Source organism: Hakea prostrata, chromosome 7, assembly GCF_041222555.1.
Source record: "Hakea prostrata isolate BN-2017 chromosome 7, UWA_Hpros_2, whole genome shotgun sequence".
NCBI classification, from domain to species: Eukaryota; Viridiplantae; Streptophyta; class Magnoliopsida; order Proteales; family Proteaceae; genus Hakea; species Hakea prostrata.
Genome location: NC_142606.1, coordinates 10,554,864 through 10,581,161, shown reverse-complemented (window position 1 = coordinate 10,581,161; position 26,298 = coordinate 10,554,864). Strand labels below are relative to the sequence as shown.

Here is a 26,298-nt window from a genome sequence, read left to right as displayed (position 1 = left end):
CGATGTAATTGTGCAACATTGTGCTACAAATGGTCGAGATCGAGTTTATATTAAAATTTTGATCTCGACCGTTCATTTTCAAAAAGTGCATTTAAGGTGTTGGATATTAATTACGTAGCATCCAAGCAAAATCCTAAAATAGATGAGATTTTGGATTAACGCCGTTGGCTCGCTCCAGATGGTATGGTCGTAATCGTGGGAAAAGTGGGAGTGTTTAGCCCGGTTTGCATTTGCAAGCTTCCGAGGCTTTTCTCACGGCTTCAAAATCGTCTTCGAGTTTCGAATTTCCCAATTGTATTTCGGCGGGAAAACCCCCTGGCTAGCCGAGTGAAGCAGCAGCAGATGATGCATCTCAGTCCCCAAAACCATTCAAGAACAGCGCTAGACGCTCCTGAAGAATCTAAAAGCTCTCTGGATTCTGATTCTGAATCACCAGAGAAGCCCTCGAAGATCGCCCGAATTGAGAATTCCGGAGATGAAGAACAATCTAATAACCACCAAATCATGAATCAAAACCCTAGGATCCAGAGATACTTAATCGCTCTTGAGTACATTGGAACTCGCTTTTCTGGTTCACAGCAGCAACTGACTTGCAGAACCGTCGTTGGCGTTCTTCAGGTAACTATGCGCCTCGCTCTTTCGTTCTTTGTATTGATGTCAGTCTTTTGGTATCGTTTTCGTTCTCATTTTGCCTATCCATTTCTCATAAAAAAAGAGAACAACTATTTGGCAACTACAGACATAATTTCTCGTAGAATGAGGTAACACGATTTAGTGTTTTCAGAGCCCTGCATAGCTAGGGAGCCGGGTAGACAGATTTAACCTTATTTAAAAGAACTTTGTGTGAAGGTTTCTTCATCACAGAAACGACTTAACAAGGCACCATCTATTGCTCCCCTCGTAATAGGAAGAAAAGGCTTGAGTTCATTCAGGAATACCTCCGAGATATAGATATAGTAATTAATATCTTGAACTGAAATTTTTAAGTAAATCCATGGGCGGCGAAGGAATCCAGTACGCAGGTCTGAGGTCAAGGTCAAGAAGACAGTACGCCCCTAATATATTACCTAATCATTTTGATCTGGTTTGCATTTTTAACCATAAAATTGTTTATGCTTGTAGTCCCACTGTACATGAATTCGTAACATTGCCAATATTTCTGAATGGCTATAGTTATCATCATCCTGAATCTGTGGGTTTCAGACATGTTCAGTCAACTGATGAGTATAAATGGGGTACTCGCTGCTGGTTAGTGTGCTGAAGACAGTAGAAGAGCTTTTTCTAGGTCTTCTTTATTTCTTCTTCAAGCATCTGGTCTGGCAAGGAAAGTCTCCTCTAGGGTTTGTAGAGCTTTCTCTCAGTTTTTTTATTTGTATCATGAGGCAAGTTGCGTTGGTAGGAGCCATATTTGTTGGGAGAAGAAGAGTGAGAACTAGGGCAACAATAGAAAATGACTATTTTACCCTTCAACTTTGGGTCATACAATCATTAAAGCTACCACACGAATGACCAATGTCCACAATCTGGTTTTTGGGGGTGTAAAAATAAGTTCCAAAATGGATAACAAAAACACAAAAGGTAGAAACTGTAAAATTATTTTAGTATGGGAATGCAAAATGATGCCAAAAAGAGCCTTAGTATGTGTGTCGAATTGAAAAAACCAAGAATTTATAATTTAGGAAAACTGGAATATTGAGACCATATGGTTAAGGTTAACTGCAGACACTGGTGAATGGTAGTGAAAATTGGATCTGAAATTTTAGTAGTATTCATAACTAAATTATTGCAGGTCTGACCTCAGTGGAGATAGTAACTTACAAATGTGTAGCTTAGTTCTTGAGCACGTGACCTAAGTTTTGACAACCTCCATAATCTAATAGGAGAAAGTTTTCCTTCATCCATGACTAAGGAAACTCCATGGATCCATAGGCATTGTTATGTTCCTTATTTGTTGGGTGTCCTAATATTAGTGAGATGTGGAATACCAAAACTGGTGGCAATGCATATTCTTACATCTTAGGTTTTCCATTAACCAAAAACTGTTTTGTGATGAATATGCTTGCATTACATCTTGTACCCTTGTTTTTCATGCGTTGTTGTCTCATTATAAGTTAATACTAGCGGAATTATGTAAACTTATGATTGATATATTACACATTGGTCATTGCTGTAGTAAATACGGTCATATACTGGACTCTTAGGGTGCCTAAGAGATGCCTAGGCGGGCCTGGGATGCCCCTCCAACACCTTGGGTTGTCTAGGCACCTTGGACAAGTATGGCAATGATAATTTTTCCCCCCTACCCTTTTTGGAGAGGAGACACTTTGTTATGTTATTCTTTTTTCTAATTCTACTGCAAATAAATAAGTTCTGGTAATCTATTTTCTTTTCTTGCTCTGTTTCATGTAGGAGGCTTTTCTGAAATTTGTTGGAAAACCTGTTTCAATCTTCTGCTCAAGTCGAACTGTAAGTTATCCTTTGCCTAAGAAAAAGCACTTTTATGGTTGCAGTTTATTCAAACTTTAATTCATACCACTTGTCAATCTATAAAATGGTGAACCTTGAACCAAACAATGCCTCTGACTTTTGCGATTCCTACACATCTTCCTGTGTACCTGCATGATGTAGTGACAGGATGAACTAGTGTTGCCACAGGAGGAAAATACAAAAAACAAGCCACATGCTGCTGCCACTGGCCTGAGGCTTGACATTCCAAGCAATGTTCACCCACAGTTGGGTCAATGCATAAATTTTTCATTGAATATCTACTTCATATTTACTCTACACCTGAATTTATAGATAGAATCTGTGTAAGACACACATCTTATATTTGGGGCAAAACCCTTATTTACTTACTGGTTACCATTAGCTAACACCCGAAAGGGATTTACTACGTGCTTTTTTCTATTCCTACACTAGGATGTGCTTTGAAAGGTGTTAAGAGGGCTGAAAACTTCATTGTCCACCCAAGCATACAAGAATGCTGTAATACGCTAGCTTTTATTTAGTTTGTTTTTTCCCTGACTGCACTGTTTAGGTTACTTAACCATGAAGTATCTCCAAGCTAACTGCAACTATTCTCCCCTTTTTTAATATTTTTTATTTTAATTGGTGCAACAACTATTCACTTTTCTTGACGTGCTGCCTTAAATTTTCACAATGTCAGTACATTTGCTTCAGACCGAGATTTCTATTGTTCACTTTTTATGTCTTGCACTCAAGCCATCTCGTTTCCTTGTTCTGAACATGATGTTTCATGTGGACTGATGTAGGATGCAGGAGTGCATGCCATTTCAAATGTTTGCCATGTAGATGTGGAGCGTGTTAGCAAAAGGAAGCCTGGGGAAGTGGTGTGGTTTCCCATTTATCATTTCCTGTTTGCTGACTTTCTTTTCCAATTAAGCTTTGTTTTATTCAAATTTCTGACTAATAACCAGTTCAATGAGTTGATAACAACTAAAATGTAAATTAAGAATGAAGGAAAATCATGTAATATTATACAATGTCAAAGTATTGCTAGTGCAAATAGACAAATGTTACAGGTACTTGAGTACAAGTGTACAACCAGAATTAAACATCCCAATGAAAAATTTCTTCCAACTCTTGATCGTACTACATAGAGTTTCAGGAAGGCTTGGAATCTCTGTGGAAAAAGATTACAATTGTAAGAATAAATAATGCAGAAATCTTGCTCAAAATGTAGCTATACCCATCCTTTCTTCTTCCAAGAAATGTAGGTGATTTGGCCAGAAATACCAAATATGTCTCTTCAGTGTAAGGAGAATGTGTCATGATGGAGGTTCCCTCCCTCCCTCTTTTTTCGCTCTCTATAAATCTTGCATTGATTTGTTTTGAGGTTCTGGGATAATTATGACTTTTCAAGTCTGTAGACATTGTACAAAGCAAAGCGGCAGAGCATCGTTGTTCATATCTTGTTACGTAATGATGCTTGATTTTAAGTCAGCAGATATTAAAGTATCCTTGACTTATCGTATTTGAACATTTGAATAACCAGTACAATAATGTTTCCCAATGCAGTTGGCACCTCATGAACCTGCAGTTGTTAGGCGAGCTGTGAATCATTTCCTACAGGTGTGGCTTTGTTCATTGTCCATGTCTTAGACAAAAAGGATCCCTGTTGTTTTTAGTATCTTGCTCTTATATTTTGTTCCAGTGAATATTTTACCTTTTGATTCATAGCCACGTCTTATTATATATATGGAAGTTTTAGATCTGAGAAGAACCTTAGGATCAGAAAGTTGAAATTTCACTACCACCAAAAAGTTCTTGAACTGCGCCCAGGTGGGGGGTGGTGAGTGGTGTGGGGGGAATACTTTCTATACATTGGAATTTTGTTTTTAAGTATTTTTTTGGATTCAAATGGGTGTGTGTGTGATGAATTTGCTTATTTATGAATCACATCTTATCTAAATGAAATACCAAATATGACATCTTGTGTTTGAATGATATATTTAATTTAACATAGATAAGTATCAGAACCTGGTCCAGTACCAATTAAACCAGCACAAGGCGCCAACTGCCTAGACCTTCATAAATCTGCTCAGATGCATAAGGGAGGCCTAGGAGATGCTTTGAGCCTTTGACAACTGTGCTTTTTTTATTTTATATTTTTTTTGTACAAGAGACCTATGTAAAGGAGCTGCAATGAGAATTTGAAAAGTTGCTTTTGCATAGATAGTGAGACAATTTTGACTGGTGGTATCACTTTTCTTGTTGGTGACTTCAAATGATGCATATCATGACTAATGATACATTTAGCATCATTTGACTAATGATACATTTGGAGTGGCTAAAATTTATTACCCCTAACTAAAGATGGGGATAAGTGAAAACTGTGGTAACTGATATAATTGAACTTAGATCCTCATTCCTATGGCATTTGACATGATGTAGGTTTCTTCTTTCCTTTCCTTCATTGTTTTAGCAAGTTTCTATACATTCTTTACAATGTCCATTGTACTTGAAAATAAAACTCAGCATACAATGATACAAGCAAGTTGAATCTGATTTTTTTGGGATGAATTAGTTGAATTTGAATTTGAATTACTTTCTACTCAAGGATCAAAAGGTGAATAGTAATTCGAAAGCTGATGGCGTCTTACCTTCATTAAATGGAAGAGAAGCGTGAACTTTGTGGGTACCCAATACTGTCACATGCACTTTAAATTCTTTTAAAGGGAGGACATAACTTTTTAATTCTCATTTTCCCCCGGAATTAAAGGCATAATCCATGATTAAACAGTCAAGCAGGTTCTAAAACATTGACATTGTTTTCTTAATGACAGAGTGAAGGTGACCTTTTGGTGACCGATGTTCGATGTGTCCCAGCTGATTTTCATGCTAGATATAAAGCTCTAGAACGCACGTACGTATCATTGCGGCACGCAATTTATCTTTGTGAAAGATTTCTTCTGTGAGACCCTGGCCAAGGTTTGCTTGGTAACTATTTGATCTCAGTTATGCAGAAACCAGTCTGACATTTTTAAGTATATGGGGTGCTGTCAGTTGGGCCACATGTAAGATTTTGTGGCCCTTGACATATTGGCTTTCACCCTTTGTTTCTCGCTCTTGAACCATTTTGACACTGGTTTACTTTTCAAGTATTTTCAAAAGCTTTGTACAAAAAATGCAGCAAAGCAGTTTGGAGTTGAATTGCAGAACATGACTTTGTATGGTGGATGTGGATGTCATTTCCACCTAATTGAAGTGCTAAGTAAGCTTATGAGAGTTTGAGTGCCAGACATGTCAGTATAGACTTGCCTTGGTGCCTGCCCCCGGGAATCATAATGTGTGCCTTGTTTTGCATGAGAGAAATTAATGTGTGTGGTGTTTTTGTCCAAAGTCAGATTGCAAATATAGGAAAATCCCTTAGATGGAATATTTTAGTACCACTGATTGTAGTGTTCATCTTTAAAAGCGAAGTCTGGAAGACATGGATGTTTGGCTTGGAAACTGCTTAGACTTTTTTGAATTGGTAGATGTGCTACTACTCTATAACTTTGACATGATATGCACTTATACAAGTCAAAAGTATCTTGAATCAAAGAAAGGTTGAAGGCCAATTAACTGAATTGTCTGGACAAACTGTCCAGTCATGGTCAGAAAGTTTAGCTTCACAGATATTGGGTAAATATTAAATATGACATGTTAAATTTAGGTACTTCTATCGAATGCTATCTGGGCCGGAGCCTCTGTCAACATTTGATAAAGACCGGGTGTGGCATGTACCTGAAGATCTGGATCTTGCTGCTATGCGGGTTAGTTTCATGCTGGATTGTTTAGGGAAAATATTTGTCAATAGGTCATCCCCATGGTTCATTTGAATCATTAACTTCTTCTTCTTCCCTTTTTCTTGTTTTTTTTTTGTTTTAATTTAAATGCAGAAAGCATGCAAAATCCTTGTTGGACGTCATGATTTCAGCTCATTCAGGGCTTCGGGTTGCCAGGTCTTCCTTTATCTCATTGCCATCTCCATGTTGGACAAATATTTATGAACAGCCTGTGTACAATATTCTTTGATTTCTGCATGTTTTAAGTCATCCTTGTATATATGTAGCTGTGATTGCTTTTGCAAAATAAGCAACAAGCCTTGGAGCTGGGTTTCCCGATGAATTGTTTTTTTTATCAGACATCAAAAAAAGGGAAAAGAGAGGAGAGGGTAAAATTGAAATGCTGTTTGCTTTGTTTGATACATTTTCACCACCCCTTCTTTTTCCCAGCACTGTTGTATAAATAGTCATAAAGATAAGAAAGTACAAAAGACATGATTAGTGAGGTTCCTTCCATTGTTTTTTCTTCTGGTATTGGTCTGTCATTTTCATATCCCTTACACGGAGGAATAGGAATAGTTGTAATCTGTACTGTTAGTTTCTTAGCTGGAGGTATATCTAAAAGAATCTCATATAGAACTACTCTCATGTAGTGTTGGAATCTGTTTCATCCAGTGAAATTTCTTGCATGATGGGCCTCCTTTAAGCATTAATATTAATGTATTATGTTCAAGTTCAACTGAATACTCATGCAGTAACCTTGGTTCATCAAGTTTGAGGTGTTTCAGGTACCTGTCAAATTGATAATGAAACATGTGGGGGATATGATCGTAGCAATAGTATAACCCTTTTCCTAGTCTTCAGAAGGCTTTCTTTAATTTTGGAGTGGCAAGTGGGAAGGGATTTACCTGCCATATCACAGAGGTTATTCCCAATACTGGATGTGTCTATGGGAAATGATGGTGCACACCACTCTCCCAGCTGCTCAAACCACTAGATCAACTGCTAATCTTTGGACTGGCCCTTATTATAACTTTAATGTGTGGGACAAGCACCATGGTGGGGATATTGGGTAGCATGGCCAAAGTGAGTCTATTCTGTCAATCGATAGGCTCCAGCTTCATTATTGCCAGGTTGTGTGCTCATCTTTCTTTCAAAGGCTTGCTTTGTGTGAGTGCAGTCTGTTAGGACCCTCTCAAACCTGAATCTAAGTCCTATCGATAGCTTACTGACAACAATGAATGACTACAGAATCAATACAAACAGCAACAACATATAACTCTGTTCTTTCTTTTCTTTCAATATCTCTGTTAAACTTCAATAACAAAAACCTATGAATTCAGAATAGCATCACAGCAGAATACTCAGAACAGCATAACAGCAACTCTGATATGGATATAGCTGCTGAATTAAGATTGATTATACTAGTGATAAACTCTTCTGAAAATAAGATAAAACTAACTAAGACTCAGATCAGCTAGAACAGCCGATGGCTAGCTAATCCCTCCCAGAGGTCTTCCCTCTCCCACAAGCACTTGCTTGTATCTTTTCTCCTCCCCCCACTCTCCTCTGCTCCTCCCTCCCCCCTTTTCATACTGCCCTGACCATCGTAATCAACTCTAACAACTGTTACTCTCCTATCCAATCTTCTTCTGCCACCTGGAATGCTTGTTCTGCAGCTCTGCTGAAATCATAGTTGTCAAGGCGTTGCCTAGGCGTCGGGGTGGAATAAGTAGGTGTGAGGCGTGGGGCGCCTCAGTGGAAACACGTAAGGCTTTTGCCTCAGTGTATGTGGTGTCTCCTTGGCGTCCGAGGCGACGCATCGGATGCATCATGTTGCTAAGTGACCGCCTTTTGGTTTTTTAAAAAAATCACAATTTTAATTATTCCAAATCAAAGGCCAAAACTGAATTGGAAACTAGATTCCAATTGGAAATCATCTAATGGCTGAATGGTTACATAAATGGTACTTGAGAAACATGGGATCATTTTGTAACATTAATTCAATAAAAAAAAAAATGAAAAGAAAAGGGAAAATCGAACAAAATTCCAAATCCCTAATAACTCGTTCTCTCTCGATTCTTCCTCTCTGCTACTCTCGCCCTTTGCTACTCCTCTCCTTGAGCATCGGTGACGCCACGCCACTAGCGACACCAACCCAACTTGCGACCGGTCGTCTTCATCGACGACTCCGCCGGCGACATCGACGACTCCACCGGCGACATCGACGTTGCCACCAGTGACATTAGCTCTCGAGTATTTTTCCTCTCTGCTACTCCTCTCCCTCTGCTAATCTAGTTTCAGACCTCGACGACAACACTAGTGACAACCGGCGACAGTCAGAGACATCACCGGTGACAGCCAGAGACGTCGGCGACAGCCCGAAACATCTAAGGCGACACCAATAGTGTACTGTACTCTCTTTTTCAGTCCAAATTTTAATTAATTGATCGACTTTTGCAATTTTTATGCTACTCTCTTACTTCTGCTTCTCTTTTTTTCTTTCTTTCCTCCTCATAGGCTCATACGAAAGCCACCGTAGTTGCAAAGACCAAGTTGCAGCGGCGTTGGTCACCATCTCAGGCGACAGTATGTCGCAGGATTGTTTTTTTTTCGCGATTGTTACAACTTGCTTTTTTTTTCTGGTTTGGTTGTTGCATTCTTGATATATTGCTTGGTGTATGACTGTATTATCACAATGTGTTGCTTTTTTTTCTTGCGATTTGTTCCCAAGCATGAATTTTTCACAAGCAAAAATTTTTTCTGGGGGTGGGGGATTCTAATAAAATTTTATATGCCTGACACTGAGCCCAATCTATGGTCTCATGGTGTCAAATTTTGTTTATTAAGGGACTATGGTGTGATGTAGATTAATCTTCTGCTGCTAACTTAACTAGGTTGAGATTATTCTTTTCTTTGGTAACTTCAGCTGTTGCTGCTGTAAGTGGAGGCTTTCTTACACTGTAACATTGACAATAAGATACCTAGGATTGATCAATTGATTAGAAGAAGGTATTTAACTGGATGGATGTTATGTTGGATGCAACAAGGAAATGTCCAAAGTCTCCTTAAACTTATATAATGCTGATTAAGGTACTATAGAGTTTAAAATTCAAGGGAACTTAAGTGAATGGATGGGGCTTAAGTGTATATACGTCAGGCATTGTTCTGGATATTAGAACTATAGCTAGTGAATATCAGGAGGGGTATTTTTGGGTTTGCTCATTTCTCTTTTTTAGTTTTTTTTTCTTTTCTTCTTCTTCTCCTTCTTTTCTTTTCTTTTTTTGGTCATCATCTTCATCTTATATTTTTTGATTTTTCAGAATAGAAGCTTGATTATCAATTTATTATGAAGTGAGATGATTAGATGAATGCATAGGATTTTTATTGTGGTGCGGTATGGTGCAAAATTAAAATTATACGGTATCATTATCAACTTTATTATTGTTTTTAATTTTGGCTGATTATATGTGTATGTTTTATGTTTTTTATTGTAGATATTTACTAGTTATTTAAAATGACCTCAAGGCCGCAAACATGCTCTTTCGGTTATTGGATAAAAAAGTTGAAGAAATTGGGGAAGAACATGTACTTCAAGTGGTGACTGATAGTGCCTCAAATTACAAAGCAGCAGCGGCATTATTAATGGAGAAGAGGACTAGATTATATTGGACTCCTTGTGCAGCCCACTGTTTTGATTTGATGCTAGAGGACATTGGGAATTTGAAACAATATAAGAAAGTGATAATTCAGGGGAAGAGAATTACCACTTTCATTTATAGGCACACAAGATTGCTGGAGGCCTTAAGACAGAAGACAAATGGCAGGGATCTTGTGAGGGTTGCAGTGACTAGGTTTGCCACTTCATTCTTGACATTGCAAAGCTTATTGAAACACAAGGATGATTTAAGGCACTTATTCATTTATGAGGAGTGGACAAATTCCAATTTGTTTAAGACTGAAGCAGGGAAGAAAGTAGCTGAAACAACTTTTTCTACAGCATTTTGGCATGGTGTGGAGGATTGTATTAGAGCATCACAACTTCTTATGATTGTATTGAGGATTGTGGATGCTGATGAAAGACCTGCATTGCCTGAAGTGTTTATAGCCATGCAAGAGGCTAAAAGAAGAATAAAGGACAATTTTGGAGGCAAAGAACCACTTTGGAAGAAAGTCATACAAATCATTGATAGGCGATGGGAGTGTCAGATGGAGAGACCTCTGTATGGTGCAGCCTTTTTTTTTGAATCCTGGGAAGTTCTACAACTTAAATGATGTAGATGATTATGAGTTGATCACTTCTCTCCAAACTTCTTTCAATGAAACTGTTGGAAGACTAGCGCCTGATGCACATCAACAAGATAAGATATTGTCATGGGTAATTGACTACAAGGAAGGTAGAGGTCCTTTCTCCACAGCTATGGTTATTAGACAGCGTACAACTATGAGTCCTTGTAAGTTTTTACTTGTATATTTTATTTTTAGTTATACTTATTTGGTTCGTAACTCTACCTATTATGTTAATCTCTTTTTTTTTAATACTATAGTTACATGGTGGGATACACATGGAGGAATTGCTTTTGAGCTTACAAAGATTGCACGGAGGATACTAGGCCTTTGTTGTTCTTCCTTTGGTTGTGAACGGAATTAGAACACATTTGAGTTTATAAGTATTAAGTGATTCAAGTATTTAAAACACTTTTAAATTTAATTTAGAAGAATGACTTGGGATTATTTTCAATTGCTTATGAATTCAGATTCACACCAAGAAGAGGAATATGCTGGAACATGAAAGGTTGAATGATCTAGCTTTTGTTCAGTACAATCGTCGTCTTCAAGAAAGGTTTGATGAAAGGCGATTAAATAGTAGAAATTATGATCCACTACTCCTTGATGAGCTTGAGTGGAGAGTGGATGGTTAATCAGCCTGATGATTTAGTCCATCTTGAGGGTGATCTTACTTGGAGCACTGTTGATAGAGCTATAAGGGCATCTTCATCACTTGAGGGCGCGAATAGACCGAGGAGATGTCAACCAAGTGGATCAACATCTGGTGGAATTAATATATGTTACTCACGTCGCAGGTCTTTGGAGAGGGTGGTTGAGGAACATGACTCTGAGTCTGATGGAGACATGGAAGAAGAGGAAGATTTGCATGATGATGAGAACATTGCAGATGATTTTTGTTTGAGGTCTACCTCTTTAGAGCAACAACAAGTTCAAGAAGATCTCCCATTTGCTACCAATTTGCTTGATGATGATTATGACTAGCTGACTTAATACTTTTTTATTGGGAATTTTGGATATGGATTGTGGATTTTTATTGGGAATTTTGGATATGGGTGTGTTGGTATATTTGGGATTTGGACTTTAGATTTTAGATATAAGTGGGACTGTTTGCTTAAATATTTAAAACTTTCTATTTAGATATAATATGATTTGTTTCATTTTCTTCTTTTACTTGTGAGGATATTTGGCTACAGCTCAACAATGTAGAACAGGTGGAGTTGTAGGTGTTGATGGAAGTGGAGCCGTGGAGTTGTAGGTGGTGCTAGTGTTGGTGACATTTAATGAAGGTATGTTGTCTAGTGTTTATTTGTTTTGCTCATGTATCTATGTGTTTACTATTTAGTTACATTTTATCGTATCTTGATTCTTGTTAATGATAGTATGATACTTAAAATTTATTTTGGACATACTATATGTGGTTTGTAGTATGTTGGATGACTTGAGGTAGGCTAAATGGCTAATATTAGTTTTTTTTTTTATTATATATAAGATATATTTATAATGAATTAGTGTATGAGTTGTAGATTAAAAAGTAAAAATTTCATTTAAACGTCTCGACCGCCTCGGAGGGCCTTAAATCATCCTTGTGTTTCAATAAGCTTTGCAATGCCCAGAGAATTTTTGTATTTTTTTTTAGTGAGGATGCTTTTCTGTTACTAGCCGGCCACGAGATCAACCCCCAGGACGAGTGTTACATATACTCTCAGACGAGCATTGGCGTGCCGTCTCGTTATTGTGTTGAGGTTGAATTTTGATATCGGCGAGTTCCCCATTTGGTGTCTAGCTAAGATCGGGTCTCAATGGTTCGCTAAGTGGTTGGTTTGGGTTTGCTTATGGCTGGAACTTTTATGGATTGTGTGAGATCGATATGTTGGCCTTTCACCCAAGTGGTAATGAAAGTGAATGGGTTTTTTGGATCTTTCTGATGTGCATTTCCCCAAAAAATAAAATAAAAATGCACACTTGCACCATTCATGTCTCCCAGTTGTCACGGCGACGAGGCGATCCGATGCGATTTTAGCTAGTTGGGGAGATGAGTCGACGAGGCGCCCTGCGAGGCAGTCGAGGCCTTTTAAGTGAAACTTTTACTTTTTAGTGTACATCTCATACACTAATTCATTATAAACATATCTTATATAATATAAAAACTAATATTAGCCATTTAGCCTACCTCAAGTAATCCAACATACTATAAACCACACATAGTAAGTCCTAAATAAATTTCAAGTATCATACTATCATTAACAAGAATCAAGATACGATAAAATGTAACTAAATAGTAAACACATAGATGCATGAGCAAAACAAATAAACACTAGACAACATACCTTCATTAAATGTCACCAACACTAGCACCACCTACAACTCCACGGGTCCACTTCCACCAACACCTACAACCCCACCTCTTCTACATTGTTGAGCTGTAGCCAAATATCCTCACAAGTAAAAGAAGAAAATGAAACAAATCATATTATATCTAAATAGAAAGTTTTAAATATTTAAGCAAACAGTCCCACTTATATCTAAAATCTAAAGTCCAAATCCCAAATATACCAACACACCCATATCCAAAATTCCTAATAAAAATCCACAATCCATATCCAAAATTCCCAATAAAAAAGTATTAAGTCAGCTAGTCATAATCATCATCAAGCAAATTGGTAGCAAATGGGAGATCTTCTTGAACTTGTTGTTGCTCCAAAGAGGTAGACCTCAAACCAAAATCATCTGCAATGTTCTCATCATCATGCAAATCTTCCTCTTCTTCCATGTCTCCATCAGACTCAGAGTCATGTTCCTCAACCACCCTCTCCAAAGACCTGCGACGTGAGTAACATATATTAACTCCACCAAATGTTGATCCACTTGGTTGACATCTCCTCGGTCTATTCTCGCCCTCAAGTGATGAAGATGCCCTTATAGCTCTATCAACAGTGCTCCAAGTAAGATCACCCTCAAGATGGACTAAATCATCAGGCTGATTAACCATCCACTCACTGCTCCAGTCAAGCTCATCAAGGAGTAGTGGATCATAATTTCTACTATTTAATTGCCTTTCATCGAACCTTTCTTGAAGACGGCGATTGTACTGAACAAAAGCTAGATCATTCAACCTTTCATGTTCCAGCCTATTCCTCTTCTTGGTGTGAATCTGAATTCATAAGCAATTGAAAATAATCCCAAGTCATTCTTTTAAATTTAAATTTAAAAGTGTTTTAAATACTTGAATCACTTAATATTTATAAACTCAAATGTGCTCTAATTCCGTTCACAACCAAAGGAAGAACAACAAAGGCCTAGTATCCTCCGTGCAATCTTTGCAAGCTCAAAAGCAATTCCTCCATGTGTATCCCATCATATAATTATGGTAATAAAAAAAAGAAGATTAACATAATAGGTAGAGTTACAAACCAAATAAGTATAACTAAAAATAAAATATACAAGTAAAAACTTACAAGGACTCATAGTTGTACGCTGTCTAATAGCCATAGCTGTGGAGAAAGGACCTCTACCTTCCTTGTAGTCAATTACCCATGACAATATCTTATCTTGTTGATGTGCATCAGGCACTAGTCTTCCAACAACTTCATTGAAAGAAGTTTGGAGAGAAGTGATCAACTCATAATCATCTACATCATTTAAGTTGTAGAACTTCCCAAGATTCAAAAAACAGGCTGCACCATATAGAGGTCTCTCCATCTGACACTCCCATCGCCTATCAATGATTTGTATGACTTTCTTCCAAAGTGGTTCTTTGCCTCCAAAATTGTCCTTTATTATTCTTTTAGCCTCTTGCATGGCTACAAACACTTCAGGCAATGCGGGTCTTTCATCAGCATTCACAATCCTCAATACAATCATAAGAGGTTGTGATGCTCTAATACAATCCTCCACACCATGCCAAAATGTTGTAGAAAAAGTTGTTTCAGCTACTTTATTCCCTGCTTCTGTCTTGGACAAATGGAATTTGTCCACTCCTCATAAATGAATAAGTGCTTTAAATCATCCTTGTGTTTCAATAAGCTTTGCAATGTCAAGAATGAAGTGGCAAACCTAGTCATTGCAACCCTCACAAGATCCCTGCCATTTGTCTTCTGTCTCAAAGCCTCCAACAATCTTATGTGCCTATAAATGAAAGTGGTAATTCTCTTCCCCTGAATTATCACTTTCTTATATTGTTTCAAATTCCCAATGTCCTCTAGCATCAAATCAAGACAGTGTGGGCTGCACAAGGAGTCCAATATAATCTAGTCCTTTTCTCCATTAATAATGCCCCTGCTGCTTTGTAATTTGAGGCATTATCAGTCACCACTTGAAGTACATGCTCTTTCCCAATTTCTTCAACTTTGCCATCCAATAACTGAAAGAGCATGTTTGCGGCCTTGAGGTCATTTTAAATAACTAGTAAATATCTACAATAAAAAACATAAAACATACACATATAATCAGCCAAAATTAAAAACAATAATAAAGTTGATAATGATACCGTATAATTTTAATTTTGCACCATACCACACCACAATAAAAATCCTATGCATTCATCTAATCATCTCACTTCATGATAAATTGATAATCAAGCTTCTATTCTGAAAAATCAGAAAATATAAGATGAAGATGATGACCAAAAAAGAAAAGAAAAGAAAAGAAAAAAAAACTAAAAAAGAGAAATGATCAAACCCAAAAATACCCCTCCTGATATTCACTAGTTATAGTTCTAATATCTAGAACAATGCCTGACGTATATACACTTAAGCCCCATCCATTCACTTAAGTTCCCTTGAATTTTAAACTCTATAGTACCTTAATCAGCATTATATCAGTTTAAGGAGACTTTGGACATTTCCTTGTTGCATCCAACATAACATCCATCCAGTTAAATACCTTCTTCTAATCAATTGATCAATCCTAGGTATCTTATTTGTCAATGTTATAGTGTAAGAAAGCCTCCACTTACGGCAGCAACAGCTGGAGTTACCAAAGAAAAGAATAATCTCAACACAGTTAAGTTAGCAGCAGAAGATTAATCTACATCACACCATAGTCCCTTAATAAACAAAATTTGACACCATGAGACCATAGATTGGGCTCAGTGTCTGGCATATAAAATTCTATCAGACTCCCCCATCCTCATAAATTTTTTTTGCTTGTGAAAAATTCATGCTTGGGAAGAAGTTCATACGTGGAACCATTGAATGTGGTAAAGCATTCACCAAAATGCAGTTTTTGTCTCATGCCCCTTGAATTCACCAAGATTTCTGAAATTTTGCCAAGTTTTTGAATGATGGAATTCAAGCAGTATATCTCAAGAATGCAAACCAAACCTGAAAAAAAGAAAGAAAAAGAAAAGCAACGCAGAATGCATACACCAAGCAGCAAGTAGTATATCTCAAGAATGCAAACCAAACCAGAAAAAAAAAGAAGCAACACTCAGTGCATATAGTCATATACCAAGCAGTATATCAAGAATGCAACAACCAAATCAGAAAAAAAGAAAAAAAAAAGCAAGTTGTAACAATCGTGGAAAAAAAAAAAATTTGGGGACATACCGTTGCTTGAGATGGTGATCGACGCTGTTGCAACTTGGTCGCTGAAACTACGGTGGCTTTCGTATGAGCCTATGAGGGGAAAAAAAGAAGAAGCGAAGTAAGAGAGTAGCCTTAAAACTGCAGAACTCGATCAATTAATTAAAATTTGGACTGAAAAATAGAGTACAGTACACTATTGGTGTTGCTTGAGATGTTTTGGGTTGTCGCCGACGTCGCTAGCTGTTATCGGTGATGTCTCTGACTGTCACCGGTGTCGTTGGCTGTCACTGGTGGCGTTGTCGAGGTCTGAAACTGGATTAGTAGAGCGGAAGAATATTTGAGAGCCATCGCCGGTGTCATTGGTGGCGTCGTTGATGTCACCGGTGGAGTCGATGCTCAGGGAGAGGAGTAGTAGAGGGTGAGAGTAGCAGAGAGGAAGAAGACAAGACAAAAGTCACAGAACTAGGGTTTGTCGTCACTGGTGGCGTTGCCGATGCTCAAGGAGAGGAGTAGCAGAGGGCGAGAGTAGCAGAGAGGAAGAATAGAACGAGTGATTAGGGATTTGGAATTTCGTTTGATTTTCCCTTTTGTTTTCATGTTTTTTTTTAATTGAATTAACGTTACAAAATGATCCCATGTTTCTCAAGTACCATTTATGTAACCATTCAGCCATTAGATGATTTCCAATTGGAATCTAGTTTCCAATTTAGTTTTGGCCTTTGATTTGGAATAATTAAAATTGTGATTTTTTAAAAACCACAAGGCGGTCGCTTAGCAACATGATGCGTCCGATGCGTCGCCTCGGACGCCAAGGAGACGCCTCATACATTGAGGCGAACGCCTTACGTGTTTCCACTGAGGTGCCCCATGCCTCACACCCAATTATTCCGCCCCGACGCCCTTGACAACTATGGGCCCATAGTGGATCTATTGAAGTGGTTGGGCTTAAGTATGTAAACCCATGGGACGAATAGTATAGGCTGGTTATCTGATAAAAGGACTGGGTTGGGCTTGTTAATAAAGTGGGCTGAGGTGAAAGTGTTAATTTTGGATCAGTTGAACCTAACTGCTTAAGTCCATGAGTTGAGAAGTATGGGCCAGAAATTAGGCTAATGAGATAGGATGGGCTTGGGGTTAAAGAAATAGGTTGGGCCCAAGGTGTTTTCTTTTGAGATGAAACATACCTGAACGTGGCCCAAATAACACGATTTTTGGCCCATTTGGTTTGGATCAATCCCATGAACCGGTTTGATGTGAACCGAACCAATCCCAAAAAACCTAAAGCTCCATTGTCTTCTTCCTCTCTTACGAACAGAATTGGTTGCTGCCGTCTGGAGATTTCCACCGTGTTCTCTCATCTTCCCTCGATTCCTTTTCTCTTTGCAGACCTTTGATCTAGCGGGATGATATATTGCTGCTGCTATTTTACTCCGCTAGGTATCGATACCTGAACCTCTCCCTCTTTGCTTCTCTCTTTTCCAAGCTCGACGAGGAAAGTTCTGAGTCACCACCGAATGTCTCATTCTATGCTGCAAGGGTTCATCTCTCTGCGATTCTCAGTGTAAACTTTTGATTCAGCATCGTGTTCGTTAGCATCGACTTCTAGCTGATGGCTGTTTGCAACCGAGCTTGAATCTGGCGTCTTCCCTTCACCGAAATCTTGTTGCAGAGCTGCTTTGAAGTGTGTCCAATCGAACACTGGCCAATGCTTTTGGTAAACCCACTCTAAGGCTTCTCCATCCAGATGTTGGAGAGCCACACTCAGTTGCTGCTCGTACCTAATGTGATTTGCCCAACAGAATAACAAGACTTCTTTCAACCATTTCCGTGCACTGCCATCACCGGAAAACATCGACAGTGTCATCGTACCTCCCTGGGATTGTTGGGGCTCTGATACCAAGTTGTTAGGACCCTCTCAAACCTGAATCTAAGTCCTATCGATAGCTTACTGACAACAATGAATGACTACAGAATCAATACAAACAACAACAACATATAACTCTGTTCTTTCTTTTCTTTTCTTTCAGTATCTCTGTTAAACTTCAATAACAGAAACCTATGAATTCAGAATAGCATCACAGCAGAATACTCAGAACAGCATAACAGCAACTCTGATATGGATATAGCTGCTGAATTAAGATTGATTATACTACTGATAAACTCTTCTGAAAATAAGATAAAACTAAGACTCAGATCAGCTAGAACAGCCGATGGCTAGCTAATCCCTCCCAGAGGTCTTCCCTCTCCCACAAGCACTTGCTTGAATCTTTTCTCCTCCCCCCACTCTCCTCTGCTCCTCCCTCCCCCCTTTTCATACTGCCCTGACCATCGTAATCAACTCTAACAACTGTTACTCTCCTATCCAATCTTCTTCTGCCACCTGGAATGCCTGTTCTGCCGCTCTGCTGAAATAAGAGTATTGGTTGCTGTCCAGTAAGAGCTTGCCATCTGTTTCCTTTCTCCTTTGATCCCCTACAGCAGCTGGAAATGATATTGTGTTTTTTTCCCTTTTATTCTTTCACTTGTACATGTGCGTTGTGAGGGCCTTGTCACAGTCACTAGAATGCAACCAGCTGATATCTTCATCATTCCCACTAGGTTGAGCCTAAAAAGTTCAAGGTCTTCTAGTGTTGTTGACAGGGGGTTGCTTTTTCCTGAATCCCTAGTCTTGCTAACTGTTGATTCTTATTTTTAGAGATGATTTGCACTTTTAGGGAATTAGAGTTTTCTATATGTAGGGACTATAGGAGCATGGGGGTCTTATTGAATTATTCACGTCTTCCCCATTTCTCTCTCACGTCTTTCTCTCTTGCTGGTCTTATTGTCTCTCATCCTTACATCATGTGTGTGTATGGACTCAAGGCTCTCTAGAAGACATGAACCTGCTAATATTAGCCCATTTTGACTAGTGTTCTCAGGGTTCAGCTAATCACTAGGGTGAACCATGCTCCTCTATGTAGTGACTATAGGAGCATGGAGGTCTTATTGAATTATTCATGTCTTCCCCATTTCTCTCACGTCTCTCTCTCTTGCTGGTCTCATTGTCTCTCATTCTTACATCATGTGTGTGCAAGGACTCAAGGCCCTCTAGAAGACATGAAAATATTAGCCCATTTTGAGGATTTTCATTTGCGGCGGGGCTGCTGCCAGCTGCCGAGGGTGGGGATTTTGTCAGAGGCAATCGGACGGTGTGGAACAAAATTTAGGGGTTTAATTGTAATTAAATTTTTTATTTTTATATTCATGAGTTTTAAAAGTTACAAATTTACATATGAAAGCCCTTCAGGGTCGGAAACCACCGCTCTCAACTGAAATCACCCACCCCTGAGAAACAGATGAGAGTGAAAGAGAGAGGAAAGAAAATCCATTGACTGTTGAGGGAGATGGTGAGTGAAGGAGGAGGAGCTCGAGTCTTCAGCGGAGATCGGAGAAGAAGCAGAGGTTAAAATGGCGAGCTGCGGAGATCGGAGAAGAAGCAGAATTTTAAATGACAAATCCGACGCTTGCAACCACGATCCAGCCCTGCTTGTTGTGTTCTTAAATCTCTTGAAATCGAGTTAAAACTATATGGGCAAGAAAACAAGAAGCAGATTGATGGAGCGATTATGATTTCATTGTGTTTATAAAGTTCAACTGGATTTTCTTGCTTGCAGATTTTCTATGGTAGAATCATGGTTTTGTTAGGAATTTCTTCCATCCAATATGTCATCCGAGATTGAATCAGGAAACATTCAGAACCGAGGGCTTATTTGCATCCTTGATTATACCCTCAAGAGCTTCTCGCATGTATGATCTAAGATCGATAACAACCCTAATCGTAGGAAGCCGAATGGTGAAAAGAAACCCTAAGTAACAATAGGGAAATTAGAACCCATGAGGAGAAATCATTGAGATATTAACATATTGATTTTTGTAATACCAGTTTTGTTGCTTTGTCATTTTCGAAATTTGATTGTTTCAGCGTTGCATCTTTCACCCAAGCACTTGAGGTGGGGAAGTAACAGAGATTTCTCGAACGTCATTTTACAAACCCTAAGCCAAGAGTTTACAAAACTCACCATGGATCCCTACGAACAACTCTCCATTACAAATAAGGTTGAAGGGTGAGCATATTTTCGTGGGTAAATCTCTGAGAGGGCTAATCGAACTTGAGAGAACCTGGAGAGTGAAACAGAAAGAGCCTCAACATCAGGTAGAGCGAGGGGCCTGATTTGTAAATTTGCAAACTTGAATGTAAGAATTAAAAAAAATCATATTTACAATGAAATCCCCGAATTTTGATCCCACCGTCCGATTGCCTCTGGCAAAATTCCTACCGTCCGATTGCCTCGGCAGCTGGCAGCAGCCGCTGCCGCAAATGAAAATCCCCATTTTGACTAGTGTTCTCAGGGTTCGGCTAATCACTAGGGTGATCCATCTTTGGTGAAACTCCATTAGCTGACATTTGAGTAACCCTAACCCTAACCACACCCAACCTCAAATTCCAGTGGATTTTTTATGTCAGAAACCCATCACCTTTGGACCATAGCTTGTTATGGTACCCTGTCTTTAATTCAAACCTCAACTCATTCTCCCAACTGAAACCCTTAAATCCCTTGAGCGCTATTTTCATCGTAACCTAAAATTCTGTAGATTCAGATCATCCACTTCCCACCATCAGAATAGGCTGAAACTTTTAGGAAACCTTCCTCTTGATTATCCTCACACTCGATCTTGCCTGCAACCCAAAAGCCTATGCTGTTCGAAAGTTCAGACCTTAGAATTACACATACCCTGAAACAAGTGCCTGAGCCCCACTATCAGTTTCCGCCAACACTTGGACTGATACTTCTCCCAGCAGATTAGACACTCAAAACAAGTTATACCTCATTTCCATATTCAAATCCATGAAGCCCAGTAAACCCTAATTCCTCATATTGAATTGGTTCTGTTTTAAGTTTCCTGACAGCATTAGCCCTTAGTTGGACCTCTTCAATCTAAGGCTTGATCAATGAACCAGAGAACACTTTGAAACCTTTAGATATTACAGTAGTGAAGCCCAAATCCTTCTGCCTTTAATTTCCTTTTTATCTTCAGCTTTTCCTTTCTGATTTTGTTTTCTTTGTAATATGTGCAACACATGGCTGGTGCAAGCGAAATTTGGTTCTACTTGGTTATATCAAATTCAAAGTTGAGCATTGCCAAGTGAGGCCCAGCCTGAGTTGCCTTTCAAAACAAGCTTATTAAACAGATATTCAGCTCAGGGCTCTTTCTTTCTTTACAATGAAGGGAAGATAAGCAGTGTAGCATTACTCGTGCTGGGAGATCCAGGCCTAAGGTGGGAACAAATCATTTCAGCATTTGGAATTGCATGGGGAACTCCAATACCAGTGGGTCAGCTGTCTGAACTAAAAAAAACCAACTTTAATTTGTGACCAACTAAGGGATGGTCAATATAACCAACAGTTCAGATCTTTGGAGTCAAGTTTGCTGTCTGGTGCATCTATAGATAGGCTTTGTTCTTTCGTGTTCCTTGTTTTGCATTCAATAAATATTGCCTAATGATTTGGAGCAAGAAGGATCATATTCTTTTATTGGTTGTATTTGTACTCATTGTTTCAACATGTCTTACTTTATCTTGTATTCTTGTCCTCTTCCCCCCCCTCCGTTCCTCCTTTTGGAGCATTGCTTTGGCTATGACAGTTCTGTTGGAAACAAAATTAAGAGGATGTAGTATTGGTTATCTAGTACTATTTGGCATAAAGTCAATTTACTTTTTATTCTCGAATATAGAGTTTGGTGCAAAACATATTGGTTATCTATGTACTATTTGGCATAAAGTCAATTTACTTTTTATTCTCAAATATAGAGTTTGGTGCAAAACATAATTTTTTATACTTTTTCAATGACCCACAGGCTAATTCACCTATTAGAACATTAGACGAACTTAATGTTTGTGAGGTACCTTCAACCCCTTACTTTCCTTCAAGTGTCGAACGAGGGCAGGAAACAGAGCAAGATCTGCGTGTGTGCATCAATGCATCAGATGATAAGCTTACTGGCGAGGGTCCAACTTCTACTAGAAATGGAGGTGGCCTAGAATTTGGGCAGAGAAGACAACATCGTTGCTATGTTGTAACTGCACGTTCACGCTCATTCCTTTATCACCAGGTTGGCCTTTTTGCATTTTCTTCTTTTTAATTTGCTAGGACTACGTTCAATCTATGACAGGCTAAATGACCACATAACCTTTCCAATATTTTGAGTTGATAACAAGAAAAGCAAGCTTCCTCATTCTTACATTAGATGATTACATAACTTCTCCAATATTTTCAGCACCTCAACTTGTGTTGGCTTGAGCATGTTGGCCATGTTGATTGTATACATAAAGACTGTTGACAAAGCTCTGAGCTTATCAATACAGTCTTAACAAACAAAAAAAGGAAGATGAACTTCATTTATTATAATATGTAGTTGTATTACTATCTGAAGTTGGTAATGGTATTAGACTGTCCAAGAATGTTGCTGCTATATCTTGGGTTTATAAGAATGTGGTCAAACTTTGCAGGTCAGGCTGCTTGTTGGTGTCCTGAAATGTGTGGGAACAGGAGATCTTACTGCTGATGATGGTTTGTCAATCCCTCATTTCCTAATATTAATTTTACCCCCTCACCCCCCCCCCCCAAAAAAAAAAAAAAAAAAAAAAAAAAAAAAAAAAAAAAAAAAGACACCTTGTCAACACCCCTCCTCCTCCTCCCTGTTTCTGACGTGAAAAGCAGAATGGGAACGCCCATAGCAAACAAGTTGATTTCCAACTCACCAACCATAACCATATGCTTTCATTATGTTAAAAAGATTTACAATTTCTCTGCATTTGTCTTATGCTAATGTCTTATATTTTACACATCTCTTTAGGTTGTCTTGTACTAATTTATTATATTTTATGTTAATTATTTCAGTTGAAAGAATTCTGAATGTAAAGACAGTGACTGCTGCAAGTCCCATGGCTCCTGCTTGTGGTCTCTACCTTGGAAGTGTGAAATATGATCTCCCATTAGAGTAGGAAACTAGTCGATATGTAGTGGCTGATTTAAAGCATTTTGGATACATTGCATTGTGGGGAGCTGATGGTACATAAATTGCTGGAGCATGAAGGGTTCCAACCAAATTCTTGAAATCGAGTGGAACAAAGGTGGTTAAACTGTTCTTTTGAACAACAAAATAGATAATTATGATTTTGGGATTCCATTTCCTTTGAAGTAAATGGAAAGCTGTTATCGTCCCCAATGAATTGTAATGATTCCCCCATGAACAAGACATCCTCACAGCATGGGAATCAGAAGCCCTCCCCACCCCTTCCTCTTGGACATGGCCTACTCTGTTTGAAAGCTATTCTTGTCCTTCGGTGTTTCCTCATTGTGGAGGTGTTTTTGTTTGTTTTCAGTTTAATTAATTATTTGTTCACCTCCCAAATAAAAAACAATAGATTTAAGCTTTTACGTATTGAGCTAAATGCAGCTTCACTGACGTAGTATTCTGGTAGTTATCTTTGCTGTTTCTCATCTGACAGTTGCAGCTTACGTTTCTGGAGAGTTGGTCAATGGGATTTGGTGAGTGAACAGAACAGAGGTGCGACTTCAAATTCCACGTCTTTCAGATTAACAAAGAGCATAAAACAGGGCTAAGGTTGGTATGATTTCCAGTACAATTTTGAATTACATTTTGGTAAAAATTGAAATTGCTTTGGTTGTAGCAATATGAGGTGTTTTACGAATACAAAATTCTTTGGTAGTAAAATTTCTGAGAGACAGATTTACTTCAGATTTTTAGGCCCACAGCTACCTTCTTCTCTGCCCTTTGCAGCCTTGGTTACTTGCAGAAGTAGAGGCAATTTTCCTCGTAGGGTTCCCCCATCGCAGATGGTATATTCCAATCGAGATACAGTAGCCGCCAGTGGCCTCTGTTTCTCGGAATTCCTGAAACTGGAGATACCAACCTATCCGTTTCTCCAACAGTAGTCTTTACAACTCCATTGTGCATGTCATTAGCACCAATACATGAGCGGGGAAAGATGTGGCCTCCTTGGGACAAGCTTTTGTTAATTCCAATCTCCATCATTACCATGGAGATCTTCATCTTCATGGGAAATCTTCCCACATAGCATTCCTATGTGCATGCTCCGGTTCCATTGTCATCACAGGTGCTCTCTAAGAACCTTAAACAAAAAAACCCTATATAGCTTTGTGATTTGCCTCCTTACTCTTTGAGAAAATTTTATAACGCTCATTGGATTTATTAGAGTTTTATGCGACACCTTGTCCACGTACATGGATTTGTTAACTTATTCAGTTATTTTTTTTCTTTTTGGGTGAATTATTTATTATTATTATTTCCGTAAAGGGAAGCTCGTATAATAAGTGCCAGAAACCAATAATTTAAGTACAATTGCACTCATCAACGCCCCCAGAGACATTTTGTTATTCAGTATATTTCTAGGTATGGATCCTTCCCTTTTGTTGGTTGGGTCTCGTGTGTTTGATTGCTGCATTTTATTTCTAAAGGAGGGAGAGGAGAGGAATGTTTTCCACCTTTTGTTCTTCATTGGTTTCCCTTTAAATTACAACCAAACTGTCTCACAGAGAGGCAGAAACAAATCTAACAACAGAAGGTACAGAAACTCAGTTCAACTTAACCAATCTTGGAGAGTACATCATTTAGAATAGACACAGTCGTTGCGTAGTATTTCTCTGCTTCAGGTGTGCTCTTGATCTTTGCAGCATGGTCTAACTGAACAGACAAAAAGCAAATAAATCAAAATCAGGCACACCACACATAATTTAACACACAATCACTATACTGCTAAAACAAGGAAATTGAGTTTACTTACACTGTCAATGGAGTTGAAGAGGTTCCCAATAAGATCCTTGAGAGGCTTCTTCTGGTCCTTGGGCATGGCAGAGACCACAGTGTTGAGGTCATACCGGAGATACTCCGCCTTTAGACGAAGGTCGTTCTGGACATAAGGCCATGCCTTCTTGTCAATAAATTGCTTCACGCTTAAGATTCCCTGGGCTGACTCCTTGGCCCTTTTTGCTGCCTGTTCTGGAGTTAGTGGCTGAAGGAAGAAACGTTCCTTCAATGGAAGATCAAGGTCCCTTGCTTCATCAGAATTCAATGTCCCCGCTGCCAATTTGTCACGAAACATAGAAAATAGAAGAGAAAGATCATCGCTTTATTTTATTGATTGAATTTTCTTCGTTTTGGAAAAAAGATTATTCAATCACCAACTAAACTGCCACGTGGCAAATACTTGGGATTATTTCCCAAGGCCTTTCCTTCCCCAACAAAAGACTAGCAAGGAAAATCTAACCCATACTGCATACAAATTTAAGAGTTTTCTTCAAATAAAAGATCATGTATTATAATAACTATCATGTACCTATAATACAGACTAAGACCATCGATTTGGAATATTATGTTACGGATTCCATGTCAATGGAAACCGCATGTGGTCTACTGCAGGTGTGCTTTTAGCAGTGACCAAAGCTTTCCAGTAGTAGGTCACAGGGTTGATTCCGGATCATCTTCCTTCTTCACCATAGAATTGGTTGAAGCTCATATGGAACCCACAGGATCCCATTCTAATTTTATTATTATTTAAATATAAAATTTGCATTTTTTTTTATGGTTAAAAAGAGCAAAAAAAGTAATGAAAAAAATGATCCGGACTCATCAGGGTTTGATCCGATCCTACATGATGATGGTGTATAACTGTATATAATATATTTTTTTTCAGTAAATTAACATAACTCCCTTTTTCAACCCAAAAAAAAAAACCCATCTTATTATTCAATTGGTATTTGTTGGAAATTTAAACGATAAATCACAAGGTATCGGAAACTTACGCAGACCACCGGAAGGAAGTGGAGGTGGGCCAACCTTAATCGACTTAGCCGCGGCAAGAACGTTTTGAACGAAAGATCCGGCGACTAAGCCAGAGGCTACGAGACTAAGAACGGCTCTGCGGCTGCTCTGAGCTACCACTTCGGTCTCCGTCGACGTGGTCTGATTCTGTTGAGCTTTAATGGAGAAAGCAGATCGGTTACCTGAAACTCTTCTCGAGCGGCTAGAGCCATTTAGCTGGTGGAGTGTAGCAGAACCATGTAAGCCAGCCATAGAAGCCATAGCCTGCGACATTTCTCTCACTCTTTCTC

At 38.7% G+C, this 26,298-nt stretch overlaps 2 protein-coding genes across 3 annotated transcripts; one reads left to right on the top strand and one right to left on the bottom strand.

The window, feature by feature from the left end:
- Positions 1 to 146: 146 nt before the first annotated feature.
- On the top strand, positions 147 to 24,165 carry LOC149009674 (Pseudouridine synthase family protein). Of its 2 annotated transcripts, none has more exons than XM_089164380.1 (10): positions 147 to 618; positions 2,410 to 2,466; positions 3,273 to 3,350; positions 4,039 to 4,092; positions 5,307 to 5,386; positions 6,179 to 6,278; positions 6,405 to 6,467; positions 22,001 to 22,255; positions 22,653 to 22,713; positions 23,044 to 24,165. In XM_089164380.1, the coding sequence occupies exons 1-10, from the start codon at positions 184 to 186 to the stop codon at positions 23,145 to 23,147; spliced, it is 1,287 nt and encodes a 428-aa protein (XP_089020506.1). In that variant the 5' UTR covers positions 147 to 183; the 3' UTR covers positions 23,148 to 24,165. The 2 variants fall into 2 exon arrangements, with proteins under 2 accessions (XP_089020506.1, XP_089020507.1); XM_089164381.1 differs by having other exon boundaries at positions 22,658 to 22,713; positions 23,044 to 23,133.
- Positions 24,166 to 24,657: 492 nt separating this feature from the next.
- LOC149009673 (oxygen-evolving enhancer protein 3-2, chloroplastic-like) lies at positions 24,658 to 26,281 on the bottom strand. Its single transcript, XM_089164382.1, has 3 exons — positions 25,990 to 26,281; positions 24,972 to 25,267; positions 24,658 to 24,871 (listed from the first exon to the last, which is right to left on the bottom strand). The coding sequence occupies exons 1-3, from the start codon at positions 26,279 to 26,281 to the stop codon at positions 24,773 to 24,775; spliced, it is 687 nt and encodes a 228-aa protein (XP_089020508.1). The 3' UTR covers positions 24,658 to 24,772.
- Positions 26,282 to 26,298: the final 17 nt, after the last annotated feature.

Excerpts from the sequence above, each read along its gene's own strand:
- LOC149009673 (XM_089164382.1), bottom strand. The coding sequence starts at position 26,281 with ATGTCGCAGGCTATGGCTTCTATGGCTGGCTTACATGGTTCTGCTACA. Across the intron at positions 25,268-25,989 it reads ACTTCCTTCCGGTGGTCTGC|CGGGGACATTGAATTCTGAT; the intron begins GTAAGTTTCCGA and ends ACAAATTGGCAG. Across the intron at positions 24,872-24,971 it reads TCTTCAACTCCATTGACAGT|TTAGACCATGCTGCAAAGAT; the intron begins GTAAGTAAACTC and ends TTGTCTGTTCAG.
- LOC149009674 (XM_089164380.1), top strand. The coding sequence starts at position 184 with ATGGTCGTAATCGTGGGAAAAGTGGGAGTGTTTAGCCCGGTTTGCATT. Across the intron at positions 3,351-4,038 it reads AAAGGAAGCCTGGGGAAGTG|TTGGCACCTCATGAACCTGC; the intron begins GTGTGGTTTCCC and ends TTCCCAATGCAG. Across the intron at positions 4,093-5,306 it reads CTGTGAATCATTTCCTACAG|AGTGAAGGTGACCTTTTGGT; the intron begins GTGTGGCTTTGT and ends TCTTAATGACAG.